At 37.8% G+C, this 17,512-nt stretch overlaps 1 protein-coding gene across 3 annotated transcripts in view; it reads left to right on the top strand.

Moving 5' to 3' along the window:
* HDAC9 (histone deacetylase 9) overlaps positions 1-17,512 on the top strand; it is a 278,058-nt gene that overhangs the window by 55,233 nt on the left and 205,313 nt on the right. For all 3 annotated transcript variants that reach the window (XM_040591758.1, XM_040591757.1, XM_040591756.1), the window contains exons 5-6: positions 1,928-2,049; positions 16,453-16,581. In XM_040591758.1, the coding sequence (XP_040447692.1) occupies positions 1,928-2,049; positions 16,453-16,581 (251 nt within the window). The remainder of the gene's footprint in view (positions 1-1,927; positions 2,050-16,452; positions 16,582-17,512) is intronic.

Here is a 17,512-nt window from a genome sequence, read left to right as displayed (position 1 = left end):
AGCAGGGATGTTGAGAGTCTGCCTCTAGAACAAGACAATTCAACCAAGAAGTTAGCAGAAAGCCAGAAGTGTAATATTTCTGGTTGAACTGAAGAGTATGTGGTGTTCAGTAATGTGATGAGAGCTATTCAGAACAAGGTGCTGTCAGAAATGTGTATAAACTTTTTATTTTGACTGCTTCAGCTCTTGATGGTATCACAAATTTTATAACTAAACCTGTCATTTTTCCAAGTCTCTTTGGCTTTTGCAGTTAGAACAACTTTGTGTTTGATTTACTTGGATTTTTAATCAATCACAAAAATTGTTTCTTCTTGAAGAAGTGCTGCTTTCCAGTGAAGTTAGTTGAATGGTGTAACTCACAAGGATTTTAAGAAGGATTTGAAGTAGTCATTTAACTTTTCTTACTCTGGTGCATTTTAGTATTCAGACTAAATTCAGACATGCATAATCTTATGATGCCTTGGCCTTGATAAGAATCTGCTTAGACCACTTAGAAACAAGTGATTTTGTTGAGCCCTGTAATGGGCCTATTAACATTGTAAAAGTTACAGATTTTACAGGTTTTACCCCTTTTTTAAAAAAAAAGTAATAATTATTTCCTTTTTAACTTCCTTATTACAACAGACACATAAGTCAATCCAACAAAATGAACCGGCTACATTTCTGAAAGACTTCAAATGTTATGCCCAAACTGACCTTCAGTAGGACAAACAGAAATGCATATGGTACACTAGCTTTCCATCTTGTACTATTTATTTTTAAAAAGAATTCCTGAAGGCCTGCCCTTGGAGTTTCCATTCTGAGCTGATCAGAGCATTGTGGTAACATGATTTAATATATAGTCACGTTGTTTCTGGTGAAGGTGCAGTACTTTTTTTATATTTATTTTATTTTATTATTTTATTTTATTCAAAATAATTTGTAAAATTCTCTTGAGTATGTAAGATTTCTGGACTCATAATCTGAGCTTAGTTCTGAGTCTTCAGACAAATGAGAATGAGAAGCTCTGCAGAGGATATCTTCTGCTACACTAGGGAAGGTAGTACTTCCACTCGGTAGTGTCCTTTTTGATAGAGATGTATTGTCGATTAACCACACTACCTTGGAAAGATAGGGAGAGACTCCATAAAAGGCCAAGTAACATAATGTTCAGACAAACACAAAGTTTGAAAATTTGCCTCCTTTCCCTCTCTTCACCTTTAAATAGAAAAATCAACCAACCAACCAACCAACCAAACCCCACCTGTCTCTGGGCCAAATGATGCGATTTCTTTGCAATTTGCTATTTCCAGATTTGAAAGATTTCTTTCATCCAGCAGTTGTCAGAAAGCACTCTTCAGCCTGGAGCTTCTCTGCTGACGTTAGTGCTATGTGTGGCAGAGCAGTGCACTCACAAAACTTAAAAAGTGAACTGAAATGCACAGTTTTATCTACTTTGTCCACTAAATAGTTTGCCCCCCACCCCCCAGCAGGTAATATTAACTCAGTATTTCTAGTTAGTTTTATACAAGCACCCCTGCCCTGAAAATCCTCCACATTTTGATAGAAGAGGCTGGATCAATGTACATCTATTTGTATGTGGTAAACAAGACTTAAATGGATTTTGCTGTGCCTCAGCTGGTTCATATTAAAATACAACAATCTAAAATGGTCAATTCCCCAAACTGGTGACAGATCCTGTCTGTAGGTCAACATGACTCTTATCCTATGTGACTTCTATAATGAGTGCAAAAAGTGCATTCTTGGCCATCCTGAACAGTTCCATAACTTACTGTAAAAGTGAAATTGGTTGCATGAACCTGTGGTTGTGCACACTTAGATGAACAAGAACATAAACACAGCTGAGACATGTGTACAACATGTGTAGATAGTTACTGCTGGTCACCTCAGTGACTGCTAATTTGTGACCTCTCTGTGTCTGCTGCAGGGCTGCCCACCATACCTCACTGGATCAAAGCTCTCCACCCCTGAGTGGGGCCTCGCCACCATACAAATACACTTTACCAGGAGCACAGGATGCCAAGGATGATTTTCCACTTCGTAAAACGGGTGAGTTAGCGTAGTTTATTCGAGCCCCTTACCCAGTGATTCTCCCACCCTTTGTTTTTACCCAGCTGTCCATCAGCAAGGCATATATCATAATCCACAAAGCCTGTTCAGCACGATACTATGGGTAAGTTCAAAGATCCTGACTGCATCTTTAAGAAGTTGGACTGACCACATGGTATCGAGAGTCAGTGTTTCCCAATGCTAACAGCTAGTGCAAGCTTCAGTCCTGATAAATTTGATTTCTAAACAGGCCATCATTTCACGGATCTTTTATAGCATTATTTTCTTTGTCTCAATATTACTTTTGGGTTTAATAGCGCTCTCTCTTTGCATGGTATATACCGAATCTGTCTTCAGATTGCGTGCTGCCTTTAGACAATGTTTTTCAGGACATTTTGAGGGGAACTCATGAAAAGAAGAGGAATTAGCTTAATATACTTTGTCTCATTGGCTGCGAAAATCCATACGTGCATGCACATGTTTGTGTATGCTTTTTACACATAGGAATGTGTAATCTTGTACACGAAAATGTTCATTTGAACTTTTCAGAATGTTTCAGAGGATTTAGCAACTGAACCTTTTGTCTTGACAGCAGGTGAACTGTAGACATGGCTTTTTCTACACCATAAAGAAAGCTAGAAGGATGGTGGTGGAGTCCCTGTGGCTTTTGCCTCAGGTCCTTGGTGCATTGACTGGTATCCAGGAATGCAGGGAGACACTAAGAGGAGGGGGGGAGGAAAGAAAACATTAGATCCCTTATTGCATGAGTCTGCTGTTGAGTGATATAGTTACATTCAGAGAGAAAGTCTGACCCCCTACTGTGCTAACAGCCTTTGAATGTGATTTAGCCACTGGGAGATTGAAAACTAACTGCAAAACTGGTACTGACTTGAAAAGAAGTGGCATTTGGAACCAGCATACATTCAGAATGAAAATCCAGTCTGCATCTAATACTTTGGGGCAGACTCTCTAAGCTCATATTATATCCCCAAATATTTTCAAAGGAATGAAAGCATGAAAAGCAAAGTGCTAATTTATTCTAGCTGAATTACTCTTTGTATAATATGGTGGCAAAATAACAAGATTCTATAAAATCTTGTTCAGGCTGTTCAATCACAATAAGCCCTTATGTGGTTCTTTGCTTAATACCACTGTGCAATAGATACATTTTCTGTGCCAATAGAATATACATTTTCATTTTTTAAACAAAAGGACACACTCTACATCTTCTAAATGCAATGAATTAATTACATGTTTTTAAAATGCAACTTACAATTTTTCTTTCATATTTATATATCTTAAATGTTATGATTGATATTTATGATGTGTCAGACTGTTGATCTGTAAAACAAAACATTTTCAAACATTGTAACAGTAAAGTTCTCGTGCAGCTGCTAATACTTTTATATCTCTGTGGGGGTTTCAAAATATTCCTTAATTCAATTCCCATTGTCTGCATAAGAGGACTATAATATAATTAAACCCAGATGTTTTCTATATGTTATTCCAAATATTTGGGCATGCAATGCATCAGTTCCAAAACTGAACAAAGGACATGATGACTCTCTCAAAAGATATCTACAGAATAAATAGACAAATACTAATATAATCATTAGCACAACTGTTTCTGTGATGTTTATAGAGTGATTCTGATAAGCAAATATAAGTGAAGTGTACAGCATATTGTATGTTAGCAAGGGAGTATATCTGATTGCTCTCCACACCCATGAATATAGCAACTATTAAATATCCTGTTTACACATCTGATCTCTCTGTGCACTAGAGCTGTTTAATTCCAGCCTTCAGCAACATCCCCACAAAGGTTGCAATAATCAGGTTGAGAGTAAAAGCAACAGGAACCAGATCAACAAAAGTCAAATGACCCTAAACTGATCTGGGTGGTTATAGGGCCATCCTCCAGGCAGAGGGGACATTGTGGAGCCTGTGTCATCCTCATGGGACCTTACTAGACAAAGATGTCCCATGAACACTCATGTGTATGGACAGGCTATAAGCCTGCAGAAATCTGACCTTTACCATGAGGGGTGAACCTCTTTTCCTTTCCCTTAGGCTATGAACACTTATTGCCACTGGCTCCTGGTAAACCCTCTGTGGTGCTGAACCTGCATGTCAGCAATTCGTACGAAAGCAGACCTCACATTCCTTGCAGCCTTAAGAAAGGAATACCTGTTGTGGGTTTTAATCACATCTTTGTTTTGCTTCTCAGTTTCATTTTGCATATTCATAATATAAAATACAGAGGTATCATCTTTCTTTTCTTCAGCTGTAATATAATGCTCTTGGAAGATAATTCTGATAGAAGCAGTTACTCTAAGATCAGATTTAATGGGACGGCAAAGCTGGATGATTCTCTCTTGACATTCTAATGTGTTTTTCAGTGCTAAGGGAACACCGAGTGTAACACAGGCATTGTAAATCATAAATCTTGCTTGCTTACATTCTTGTTCAGTAATCCAACCTTAGCTTAATTAGTCCTGAAGCGGCATGTCCTTATTAATCTTTTAAAAATTAATTCAGAGAGACTGTGGTAAAGAGGAAGATAGTCTGTGCAGGTTTTACTCTTCTAGAATCTGGAATGATTGGGATGCACAGGTAACTAGGGAAAGATTAAGAACCTTGCTCTTTCTATTTTAACAGTTAGGTACCAGAATTAACATTCTAGTGCAGTGACTATGGTTACTCAATAACTCTCTTAACCATGTGGATTATTCCTTTCTGTACAAGATGCAGCAGAACTTGTCAGCAGTGGGCTTCACGCAGCTTAGCTGTGTGGAGGATTGGGAGTGTCCTAGGGGCTAGAGGCCAGGATATGCAGCTCTTTGCACAGCTGCATTCAGATGCTCTGTGTTGACAGGCTTTCAAAAGAGCAGAGCAAGGGGAGCTATTGCTTCACTGGACAGATAAATATACCATAAGAAGCTACACATCTGTAGCTAGAATTTAGCCTAAACAGCCTAAGATCAAATTCTCAAAATGCCCACAACTTTCACCATGGATACCAGTTGTAACGTATGTTTTCTGCAAAGCACCCAAAAGCCTGAGAAGCACATGGCTCATTAACTTTCAATGAGACTAATGCATCTAAATTACCCAGAGAGGTTTGAAAACTCGTCCCTATTACTGAACACTTTTGAAATTCATACTGACTGTTGTAAGAGCTCTGATGGGAGCTGTGCACTTTTCAAGACCTGATCATTTAGTATGGGGAACTTTTGATTGTTGATCTCTATAATTCTGTGTCTGTCTATCCAGGAAAATATTATCTGCTTGACAAGGTTACTGTAAAACTAACAAAAATGTAGCAAACAGCATGGATTTGATAGGATAGAAGTGATTGTCAGAGGAATTTTTGGTTTTTGTTTGTTTTGGGTTTTTTTACCTTGTTGAAATAAATGCAGAAATTCTGGCAAATGGCCATAACATTTGCATTTTTTTCAATCTGTAACATTTGATTTTCTGTATGCAAGTCTTGATGCAAACCAGCGAATGCCAGGAAATTCCAATACCAGCAAATGCCAGTAAATTCCAATCAAGGTTAGCCTTGCTAACCAAAGCTGGATGCTTTTTGAAAATGTTTCTATAGATGGAATTTCTGCATTTTGCCTCATGTTTTGGCTTTTGTTGGAAAAAAAATGGGGGGGGGGAAAGTTGGGGACGTCATCATGTCAAGTATAAACTGTTTTTTCTTTCCTGAGTTTAGCACATTTTGGCAGAATGGCAATGTCAATCAGTATTTCTATTTGTTTTGGTTTTATGCCAGTTGAATCTTTCCTTGCTGATGGAGTTGTAACATTACAACTTCCATATTGCTTACAGATCTTGAAGATCACTCACAATAGTACTGTTTGAGATCTTTGTTGCTTGCTTTCAAAAAATTGCAAGCATGCTCAATGCAAATATAGCATGGGGGCTTTAAATAATGAATACTACAAGGTTCTTGCTTGAAGGGGAGAAATTACATGATTTCATACAGGAAAAAAAGGAGATGAAGGTTTGTTTAATATTGTGATGAAAAAGAAGTGTGATGCAGTCATGAAGAACCATATTAAGTTAACCTGATTAGGCAGTAGAATAACAGCATAACTCCTGTGTAATGAGAGTGAAAGATTCCTGAATGAGAACTCAGCAGATGTAAATTTTTTAAAAAAATAATAATTAGAATATTTCCTTACCATTCATTCTACATTTAGTGACTCAGTAATTTACTGGAGCAGTTGAAACTCAAGAAAAAAACATTTTTGTGTGTGAAAGTTTTTCTTCCTTTCCCTTTTTTGCCACCAAAGTCCATTTCTGTTTGCATTTTCTAGGAAAACACTCTCCTATGAAGTAACAGTATATCAAAAATCTGGATTTCTTTTGGTCTTTGGTAAAAAAAAAAGAATAAAAAAAAAGGCTTAGAGGATCACAAACCCTCCATTACCATGTCTGCCAAAATGAAGAAGTCAAGCTTAGTGGAGGGAAGCATTATTTTTCTCTTGAGTTTATGAGTGGGCACAATAAATGAGAGAAGCATTTTGTTTATTGAAGCAGGGAAACAAGGCAAACATGGTATGATTCTCCTCATTTTATTGATATTTTTTTTTCGGGGATGCTGAGCATTCCTGCCTCTCAAAGTCCTTGTTTTCCTGGGTTAATGAACAGTCTTTTATGAATTTGGATCAGGTGAGGTGCCCAAAGGAAATCACTGGAGCTTATCACAGTGAGATGATCCCTGTAAAGACCATCATAGTCTTCCTATCAGTGCAAGATTGTTCCTCTAATATGTTTTATTTATCACTTACTACTAGTTCCAGGAAGCAAAGGTTGTTATGTATGGGTGATTCTTGTTCAATGTCAGGATGACCTGTATAAAGTTTTTTTACTATGTTTCTGTTTTAGCAAAAATCGCACTACTTGTATATATATCACTTTCTGTGTTGGCAGTAATCTGTTGTGCTAGGTACTGAACCTTCTTGATGGCTAGGCTAATTATCCAGCGTTGGTCCAAATACCATCTTGGTTCTCCTGTCATTGCCCAGTGCATAGCCAAAATTGAATTACAAGTTCTGCTTCATGTGGTTACATAAAAGCTTTTCTTACGCAAACTGTATATGTTTTCAGAACTGTTTCATAAATTAGCATTAGCAGGTAGCTTGTGTAACTTTTTGATAAGCAGGTAATCAGATACTAGACACCTTTTTGACTTTTGAACCTAAAGGAAACAGCTTAAATAAGGAGCAGGGTGCAGTTCTAAAATCTAAACCATTTTAAGAGCATAATGTCCATTGAAAATGAAGTGGAATGGTTTTAATGGGCATTTCAAAGTCTATTCCCTCTGGATAAATAAGTTAAAAAATACTGTGTATTAAATCTGAGACTCTTTGAAGTCAGTAGAAACTGTCCTGTTTGATTTCAGTAGGACTAGGATTTTTCTTCCACTGTATCTAGGGTAGGGAAAGTTGAAAACCTTTAGGAAAGTAAAGAACATCTAAAAGATGACAAAAAGAGAGAAACAGACAGAGAAGTGAAAAGTGGAAATCACATGGTATCAGATCATCCAAAATAGAAGATGTTGGTTAGTAAAGATTACACTTCTGCAAACTCCTGCAAAACATAGTTTCACTGAAAAATCTGTTCAAACCCACAACTCCTAATTAAGGGTTTAAGCTGCCAAATAACATGTTCTGGCTAAAGCCAAGTAAGTATTACAGAGCCATTCATGAACAACGGCATAAGCTTTGTACTTTGCTTTTTTATTTTCTCATGGGAAAGTAATATAAATGAGAGTGATACCTCCCTGTTGGCTTTAACTGTTAGAAATGCAAAGCATGCTGAAATTGTACATAATTCTCTTCCAAAAGAAAGGAAATAGCATTTCAATGGTTTTCCTCAGTGTCTCGTTGAGTTATGGTGGTGCACAATTATTCCTGTTAAATTACTCTACCAGATGGAAGGTTACATTGTATATTTAGCTAATTAAGTTGTAGGGGACTGGAATTATATCCCAGAGCATAAAGAACCTATCTAAAAGTAAACTTGTTTTAATTCCGTTTCATTGTGAAGGTACAGTGTCAATGTCTAATTAAGACTTCAAACAGGTGGGAGTTTTCTCCTCACTTCACGTAACATGGAGAGATCCTTTGAGAAAGTTAGCCTTGCCTGCAAAAGTTAGCCAGCCATGTTCTGAAAGTCCAAACAACTTGAAACCAATTTTATCTTCATTTCTCTTTAGTGGAGCTGAAGTGCCTTGCTACTCTTGAGCTAAATTTGGCCCATAATTCTCATCTGCTAGGAAAGGAGGATACATCGTGTTTTGGTTGCTTTTGTTTTCTTGGCACCCTGTGCTCTGTGTTGCCTTTGAACAACTCTGAAGAGTACACTTCAGCAATCTAGACCTGCCTGGCTCTCATCTGCTTGTAACACTGATGCCCTGTTAAACTGGAGGTTTTTAAACTGATGGTATTTCTTAATAAATTTCTGAAGCCTGATGAAATATTAAATTATACTTTTGCCTCCCATCAATGTGTTATCACTGCTGGATATTTTCCTAGATTAAAACCTGTGGGAATTAATCATCCTATTAACTTCTTGTATGGGACTTGGGGAATAACATAATCATTAACATGATTATTCTAGAAAAAATCATGTATCTAGCAATCAAATTGTAACCCCACAAAAGCCTTGATTCGTGAGGATAGGGTATTCTCTCTGGCACTTCTTCACTGAAAAAAAACATATTTTCTTGTGCAAATTAGTGATTCAATGGGTGTTAGAGGAGGATTTAAGCTGAAGAGTGAGACTTACTCTGTTTGCTGAAGGTATGGTATTATATTCCCATTACTTCTTCCCAGCTAGAACCAACTGGTGTATAATGGTATGAAGTGGGGGCAAGAATAACCAGTGGAGACCAAACCAGGACTGCCAGTCATGCATATCTAAATTTGGTTATTACCATGCAAATTAGGAATGTCCTCTACTAAATGGCCCGTATCACCTTCTTCTTTCTCCTCTACACCTCCTGAGAACTTCGAAGCAATTTGGCTCCCATAAGTGCTATAAAATTGCAAAAATATTACAGAATTTGAAGATGTGCAGGGAAGATAAGAATTAAGTTTAAAATATCCTTGTTCTTTTGTTATGTTTCAAGACATTATATTATTATTTGCTTTTTAATCCCTTGTCTATTATTAGAAAATAATATTAGTTTGCATGGAAAAAGCTTAAGATGCCATGGTTTCAGCAGACTTAATTAGGACTCAAGAGGCCCGGTGAAATCATGACCTCATTGGAATCACCTTATAGTCCAGTGGTGCAAATGCAAGGGGATGCTGTTTCTGTGCTAAAGAATAGAAATTATTAAGAATTCTATTGAGAGACCTGTTCTTTTGCCTCACAGGTTACATGCAGAACAAATACCAGCACAAAATATATTGCACTGATCAGCTTTTCATGAAAAAATATAAAGATCTCTAATTCTGGCTAAATGCAAGCAGTATACTTAAGTAATTCCTACACCTAGCTCAGAAACTCATTTCTAGAAAGATAACACTTGTTTGCATGGAAAATAAAACAGAAATTTTGTGTTTCATGCAGACTGCAATTAATAACAAGGAAAAGTTAGATATTTAAGACAGCTTCAGGGAATCTTTCATTTAGGAACCTTCTTTAGGAAATCAATTAAAATTTGCTAATCTTGTTAAATTGGCTTCCTTAGCCTGAAGAGAGCTGAAAGGCTGCAAGATCCCCTCTAATCTAATTAGCTCTTTTACCATGTGTTTCACTAAACCTGTTTTTTTGATTTGGAGAATGGATATTTACCTTAGTCTGAAAAAATAAAGCATTCTACCTTTTACAAAAGTAAAATAAAGCAAAGGACTAAAGGGTTTCATACAGGACCAAGCACTCCCTTAAAGTGAATGGTTGTACAGGAAACAGTTTCGTTATATGCTGAGAACACATTAGGTGATACAAGCCAGAAAAACAGTTTCCATCCTGTACTGCTGTATCTGGTGCCTCCTTGGGACCACCCAGCGGTCAGTTCCATGTAGTTCTTGGAAGAGTTTTAGAGGGCATGTGTAAATAGCTTTCAGTCTCATGAATCTAACTTAAACTCTTTCAGAAATGGAATTTTAAATCACCAGAATTTAGAAATCATTGAATCTACAGAACTGTACTACATGCTGCTACCTCCTAGTCTGTCAGCCAGTGGGGAGGATGTCCACATCTTCGTTATCTGGTATTGTCTTGTACTGGGACGTGGCCTTCTACAGCAACTGTCAGTCAGTCATGTATGAGAACGAAAAGTCACTGCTCATCTTGCCTATGGCTGATATATTCAGCCATGTAGAGGCGGCTGAAACAGTCTGTGGCTGCCTACAGGAAGCCAGAGCAGAAGTCAGAAACTCTGCAGAGCAGAGAATATTTACATGTCTGCGAGACCTGTGTGCAGCAGAGGAAAGGCCATGAGACTGTCAGGTCTCTGAGAAAGACAAACCCATTTGCTGCTCTGCATAAAACGGCTGAGGAAGCTGGAAGCAGTTTCAACCCCTGACCAGTGTCTCTGCCTCTCTAGCTTTCTGCCTGGCTTTGGTTGCATTCATAGTTTTGGTGAGGAAGTTAATTATCTTCTCTGTTATCCTTTCTGATGGTCCATGGGAGTATCTTGTGCCTTTCATACTGCCTGCATCATAGAGGGGGAAACTTGGAAGTTTCTCCATAGCTCACTACCCTCAGACTAACTTCTTAGGAACCTTAGATATGCCTCTTCTGTCTACTTTCATTGGTGCAGTTGTGAAGTGGGATTTGACTTTTCCCTTAATCTGCAGGTCCTGGCATGGCATAGACAAGCAGGCTGCTTTGTTACTTATGTATATTACCACGGTGACTGGCAGCCCACAGCATGGACCAGGAACCTGTTGTGCTATGCAACAGACCCAACAAAATGAGGATCTCTTCACAGTGTTTTCTCCTATTCTGTTCCTTCTGCTTCAAGTGAAATCATAACAGAGATCTCTGTTATCTCATTAGCCACATTCAGTATCTTGAAAATTCTCCATTGCCACAGCGCTAGAAAAAAATTTGGCAAAGGATAAGCCACTGGTATGCTGGCAATACTGCCATCATGCTAACCAGTACCATCTCATTTTCTCTTGTACCTCTGATGGTCTATACCCATACATAGCCCTTTTGTCCTATAACTTAGACTTCAAGTTAGCTCAGGCATGAACTGTCATGACCGTGTGTTGTAAAGCACATAACGCTTACCTGTGCATGGGTGTCTAGTACAATAGTATAAAAAATAACAGCCTATATGGTGTGAAAAAAAAGCAAGATTTCTTGACTATGTATTCCTTTATTGATACTTGGTAGATATAAGGCAGGAAAAAACCAGTAACTCCTGCTTGGAGTACAGCATAGAATAGATTCATATTGGTATATATCTGACCCTTCACAGCTAAAAGAAAAAAAGAAAAAAAAAAAGGACAGTTAAATAGAGAATACCACAGAAGATTTACTTTAAGATCACAAACTCTTTGTTTCTAAATTCTTTCTGTTAACTTCATTACATTAGAGAAGTCCAAATTATTGTTTCAAAATGGTCTTAGTGATAATAGCTGGTGCCTCGGCAATAGACAACAATTTATCTTTCTCAAGTAAGATGTGAATTTTGCTGCTGTTGTTCGTACTGTTGTTGGAATCTTTGTAGCTGAATTTAGCATCATTTACCTCAACTGCCCCACAGCTTTTCTAAGCCAGCCTGCCAGCAAGGAAAAGGAAATGCTTTCACTTTAGAGCCTTTCGAAGTCTGGTCAAAAGCTCACTTTCTGTTCTTCAGGTTTCCTATATATGGCATTAGCCTCGAGATGAGGACCTGCTCGCTATGCACCCTCTCCCATCCCCCATTTCCTGCCTGGGTTCATTAAATACTGATTTGAAGTTGGCACACGCTCTTCTGATACAAAAGTAGTACTGTGTCCAGGAACCATCAGAAAGTAGTGCATTATTATCTTTTACATTCCCTTCATATATATGTCCTCTCCCCATGCATAGAAAGGATTTTATCCCTTCTTCTTAAATATCTCTGTGTGTTTAATAAAAAGAAACAGTGAAGCAAAGCCTTGTCAAAAAAAAAGTCTTCTCATTTAGGAGCAATCTGGCCCTAGGCTATATTCTTTAAAGTTAGTATCTGCAAATTGCTAATATTAAGCAAAGTGGAGTATAGGACATAATGACTTCACTGAATCATTTTCCTATCTCTCATGCTTGTGTTTCAGGATCGTGTTTCACAGGAGAGAAGTTTTGTTTCCTGAGCAATGATGGTTCTTGTGATAAAATTAATGTGTACCTATAGAGAAACCTGTATATTTTCCGTTTTTAACAGTACAGTTACTAGCTCCTTTCCTACTATATGAAGCAACCATAAAAGATGAGAAAAATCATTGAGGCATTGTCTTTCTTCTTCACCTAGAACCAAAGTTCTCCTTTACATAGAGATAATTATAAGTCATGCCAAGAAGTTAGGTACCCAATCCTTGGGTTGCCTGTGATACCTACTGTTGTTGTTCAAACTAATACTTTCTGTATCTTTCATATCTGTTTCCCACTTAGTCATTTAAAGAGTAATACCAGTTCCTTATTACCAGTACAAAAAAGAGAATGTGCTAGGTAATAGCAAAGAGACTGAAAAAGATCTATTATTGCAGCATCTTATTATTCCAGACTATGCTGCAGTTACATAAAGAAGGTCATTTTCAGGCTAGTCTTGCATGAAAACCACTCTAGTGAAATCTTTCAAACGGATATCAACTGATTCCCGTAGAGATCAATGGCATGGGCTTTGATGGCCTTCAGAGAAAATAGCTCTGTCTTTTTTGTTTTCTTTGCCACAAAACACTCTCAGATACATTTTCCCTTTCTCCAGGTGGGAACGGATTATTATTTGTTCCAAAGCGCTAAATGTGGTAGGAGTGCAAAGATTTGTGGAGCAAAAAGACTAGGCTAACAGTCACCAGTTAGACCAACATCAGGTGTATACTCATTCTTAGCAGGATTTTGGATGAAAAGCTCAACCTACCAGCTTGCTGCCATGAATACACACAGTTCTGTTTTCCTCATCTGTCATACTCCTGGCCATGTGCCTTTTATTTTCTTTTGTCTCTGGCGTTCTGGCTCCTTGGTCAGATGATTCAGCCCACTATCAATTGCAGACATCTAAGCTAGCAAACCCCACCTCATCCAGCACCTCCAGCACTTTAGAGAGGCCCTGTTTCCTCAGGAGGGTGAGATGCAGGACGTGTCCTGTGTGGAACAGAATGAATCTAGTTTTGAGTCCTGAACCCCAGTGGGATACTTGGTGTACAGAAAGTTAGCCACATGCATTAATTACCTTGCTGAGTCAGTGTCTTGGTTTATGGTTGAATCACTGCAGAAAGTAATAGACTACATGAAGGTCTTTTCAATGAATTTGTGGTATTAATGGAGCAAAAAAAGGTTAATTCATAGGGGCTTGTTTCTGCATGAGGAAGTTAGTCTGCACCGAGCTGTTGAGTAGAGCTTGAGCCTCAGAAGTTATTTGGCACTGTCTCCCCATGCGACACTTCTTTTCCACACAGAGAATGCCTTTGGGTGATGAACACAGTCAACCTTGACAGTGAATTAATTAAACTGAGCGAATGTGCTAATAACTTGCAGTAGAAATGCTTACAGGGGTGGGTAATGCAAAACAGTTATTTTGAGCGTTATCCCTCTGTAGACAACTTCTAAGAACCACTAGTTGAAGTATTGAACCAAACACTCATTTGAAAAATAAGGCAGATTAATTATAATATTTTTTTACCATTTGCCACTATGGCTTTCCAGGTGCTTGAAAATGGGGAACAATTTTACTAAAAAAAGTTTGAAAAATGTATTTTGAATTTTTGCTCACATGTTTGCATTTCAGAGTGTAAAGAATTAATTTCTAAATAATCTCATGTATCTGCTTTTGGGGCAGTCTGTATGTATATATAAGTATATGCATTTATAATTTTAATCCACAGCATTATCCTTGAAGCTTAAAATACTTAATTTTGCCTTTTTAACTATCAGAAGAGAGCTGACAATTATAGCTGTGTTATTACTGCCTTCATGTAGGAGTGCACTGAAGCACAGAGGGTTACTTTAGTGATCCATACCTGTTGCAGTCAACAATAAATCTGCTTCAGCTTTGGTAGGACAGGATGGTACAGTGATCTCTACAGTTACACAGCAAGTCAGTGCCTCAGCCACAGGCGAGTATCAGGAAACCACTTCCTGGTTCTTTATTTTGTCTGTTGGAGCAGACATCCTCAAATTTATTAGATTTATATATTTAGTGCACTGAAACCTGAATTCTTGTTGCCAGCCATCAAGTCCTAACTGGTACCATGTTAGAAGCTCACGGTGTCGCATGGGAAACATTCAAGAAGGCTAGTAGTTGAAGCAAACACTCCTCAAACCTTGGCTTCATTTTTTAGTGGGTTGTTTATTTTATAATTCTCCATGCCTTTTCATTTGAAAATTGATTATTTCCATTTTAAAATTATCGTTGTCTTTCATGCATCTTCTCAGATGGCTCATAAATTCAGATGTTGACATCAAACTCTGCTTTCTCTGCTTATATGATTGATTCAAATGCAGGGTATGATGGGAATGTGGTAAAAATAGAAAGGTAATCACTGTGACTGAGCATGAAACGTTCATATGTAAGTAGAACATTTCTCCAGTGAGTGTTGCAGAGGATTTGTATCACAGCAGTCTGTCACAGGTATGGAATTTTAAGAGTACAGAATAGTATAAATTGAAATAACTATAAGTGCAAAAATATTGAGCACCTTTTCTTCCAAATGTCATTGTACCTAGTAAGATCTGTGGTGAAAGTGTGTGGTGTAATCTTAGCCCATTGCTATATCTTTTATTTTCAGTTTCATAGCAAGTGGCACCTTAGACAGCAAATAACTCATCTGTGCTCCATCACTAGAATCATTGGTCTTAACGGTAATAAGTGATTTAAAAAAAATATATCTTGTTAATATTTTTATTGTTAAAGAATTCCAGTATTGTGCTAGCCTGTATCTCTTGCTCTGAAATGTACTCAAGGCACAGGCTACTCAGAAGGAAGTGCTTGCTGAGAGCGATGTAGTATGTGACAAAGGCTGGCACACAACTGCAGGCACTGGAGGTTACAGCAGCATGCTGGCAGAGGTGCAGCTCCTTTGCTCTGGTGTAAGCATTTCTAACATCCCCATCCCTGAGAGAACAAGTGGGACAGCAGGAGAAAGGTGTGTGATATTACATGCTGGGCAGGGACTGGAATTAGAAGTGTAGGATTGAGTTCCTGGCCCAAAGTGACAAATGGTATAATGCTGAATTGCGTGAAGATTTCATTTATTTTGTTTTTCTACTAACTCTTGCTCCTTCTTTGGGGCTGGGCTTATGTATGTGCATAGTAGAGAGAACTGATCCCAGTTTTCAGCTCTCTCTATTTTAAGATATTGCTTAGCCAAGCCTTGGTTCCAGAAAGGGAAATATAAACAAATTCTATTCCACAATTATCTTTCACTAGCTCTTAGCAGTCTCTTTGATAGAGGGTTTACTTAGAAGAACAGATAAAAGAAACATTTTATCATGCTAAAAATATCACGAAATAAAAAACACAGCAAAGCTTCATCTCTGGCCTTCATATGAAAAGACTGTGTCCGTTTAGGAAAACAAAGGTGGAACTTGCCCAAGGTACATTAAATATAATCCTAGGTTTTCCCAGAATCAATCCTATTTCTCCATTTTCAGAGCATATATTTTTCTGTGTAAATGTTCTTAGGACACTGTCATAAATCTACTTGTTTGGTGTGTTACTCAGAAAACATTGAAGTTCAGGGCCTGAAATTGCTGACCAAGAAATGTTCTGCCAGCAAGGCTTGTCATAAGTTACATTTCTAAGAGAAATCAAAAGGCACCAGTGGAGGCTTCTCTCTATTTCTGTCATCAGACCATAATCCAATTATAAGGTTCCAAGTTCCAAGCTGTATTGCTATCCAAATTTTCACCTACAAGAGATATAAAAATTATATAGAAAAAAGTTGCATTCATCTCTAATTAATACTTGTGATATTAACAATAATTAATAGGTAAATTCAGAGTTAAAATGGGATGAAAAAAATAGTAGGATCCAAAGCTTTTCCGCTTTCTGCCTCTCCTTCCTAGCCTCCAATCTAAACTGGAGTTGTATGAGGAACGGCAGGATGCCAATGACGAGGATGGGCAGTAAAACCTCTGCCTCCAGGCCCCTCCTTGGATCAGATGAGGCACTGTGGGGAATATCGGTGGTGTCTGACACAAAGCAGTAATTTGATTTGTAATAATTAATTTTATTCTCTTCATTTCCAGCTTCAGAGCCCAATTTGAAGGTACGTTCAAGGTTAAAACAAAAAGTGACCGAAAGAAGAAGCAGTCCTTTACTCAGGAGGAAAGATGGAAATATCAGTTCATTCAAGAAGCGACTCTTCGAGGTGACAGGTAATTAAGAATGGAGGAATTCTGTATCAGCTGCAACTGCTCACAGAATAGCGGTGGTGTTTTGGAATTGTTTGCTAAACCAAAGTTTGTATCTTTTGTTTCTGCTGCTGAAAAGAAAACCATAGTAAATAAATGGTCGTGTATAAATAGCTTGTAATCTACAGCTTTCTGCAATTTGCTAAAGTCATTGTCAATGTGAAAGCCATACTTTCAAACTAGCTTGGAAACCAGCACTTTATAACAGCAAGTACAAGAAAAAAGAAATGGTAAACTGTTGGTGGCAAGGGACATCAAAGCAGATAACAAGAGCAGTCTCTTCCCTTAGTTTGTGTCTTCTGTACATGAACAGCATTCCGGGTCTTGCATGGCCCACTTCCCATCTCCATGTAAAATGCAGATGCTAATAGCAGGCACAAAACCACCTATCTCGTATTACTTAGGTTAATCAAGGATATTTTGGAATTTTATGTTAGGCCCTATCCCTATAGTTTCTCTTGTTTGAAAATGTCAGGATTAGTTGTTTTTGATGTAAAGGGACACTAAGCTGTTTTTTGAGGAGAGTTGAAACGTTTAAATATCAGTGGCATGTTGTTGGTTGTAGCAGATAGTAAGTATTCCTAGTAATTGGAAGGGAACTTTTAGCATGTAAAAATGCAGAGTGATGCATATGGGGAGGATTAAAAGGGGAAAAGAAGCAAAGTAAAAAATTGTCATCAAGTAGTATTTGTTTTCAATATTTTTCCTGCCCTTGAACTTAAAATGTGGCAGGGTGGATGAACTACGGATACTAAGGCTTTCTTTCACTTGTCTGGTACTGCAGAGTGGTAAGTATTTTCACGTGTATTGTTTTGAAGAATTGGACCTGAGTTCCAAAACAGTCTGCCAAGGCCTTACCTGTTGGTTTGAAAGAAAAGATTATTTACTCTGAAGT

This window comes from Falco naumanni, chromosome 4 (genome assembly GCF_017639655.2).
Source record: "Falco naumanni isolate bFalNau1 chromosome 4, bFalNau1.pat, whole genome shotgun sequence".
Lineage (NCBI taxonomy): Eukaryota > Metazoa > Chordata > Aves > Falconiformes > Falconidae > Falco > Falco naumanni.
This window is presented reverse-complemented; position numbering and strand designations above follow the sequence as displayed.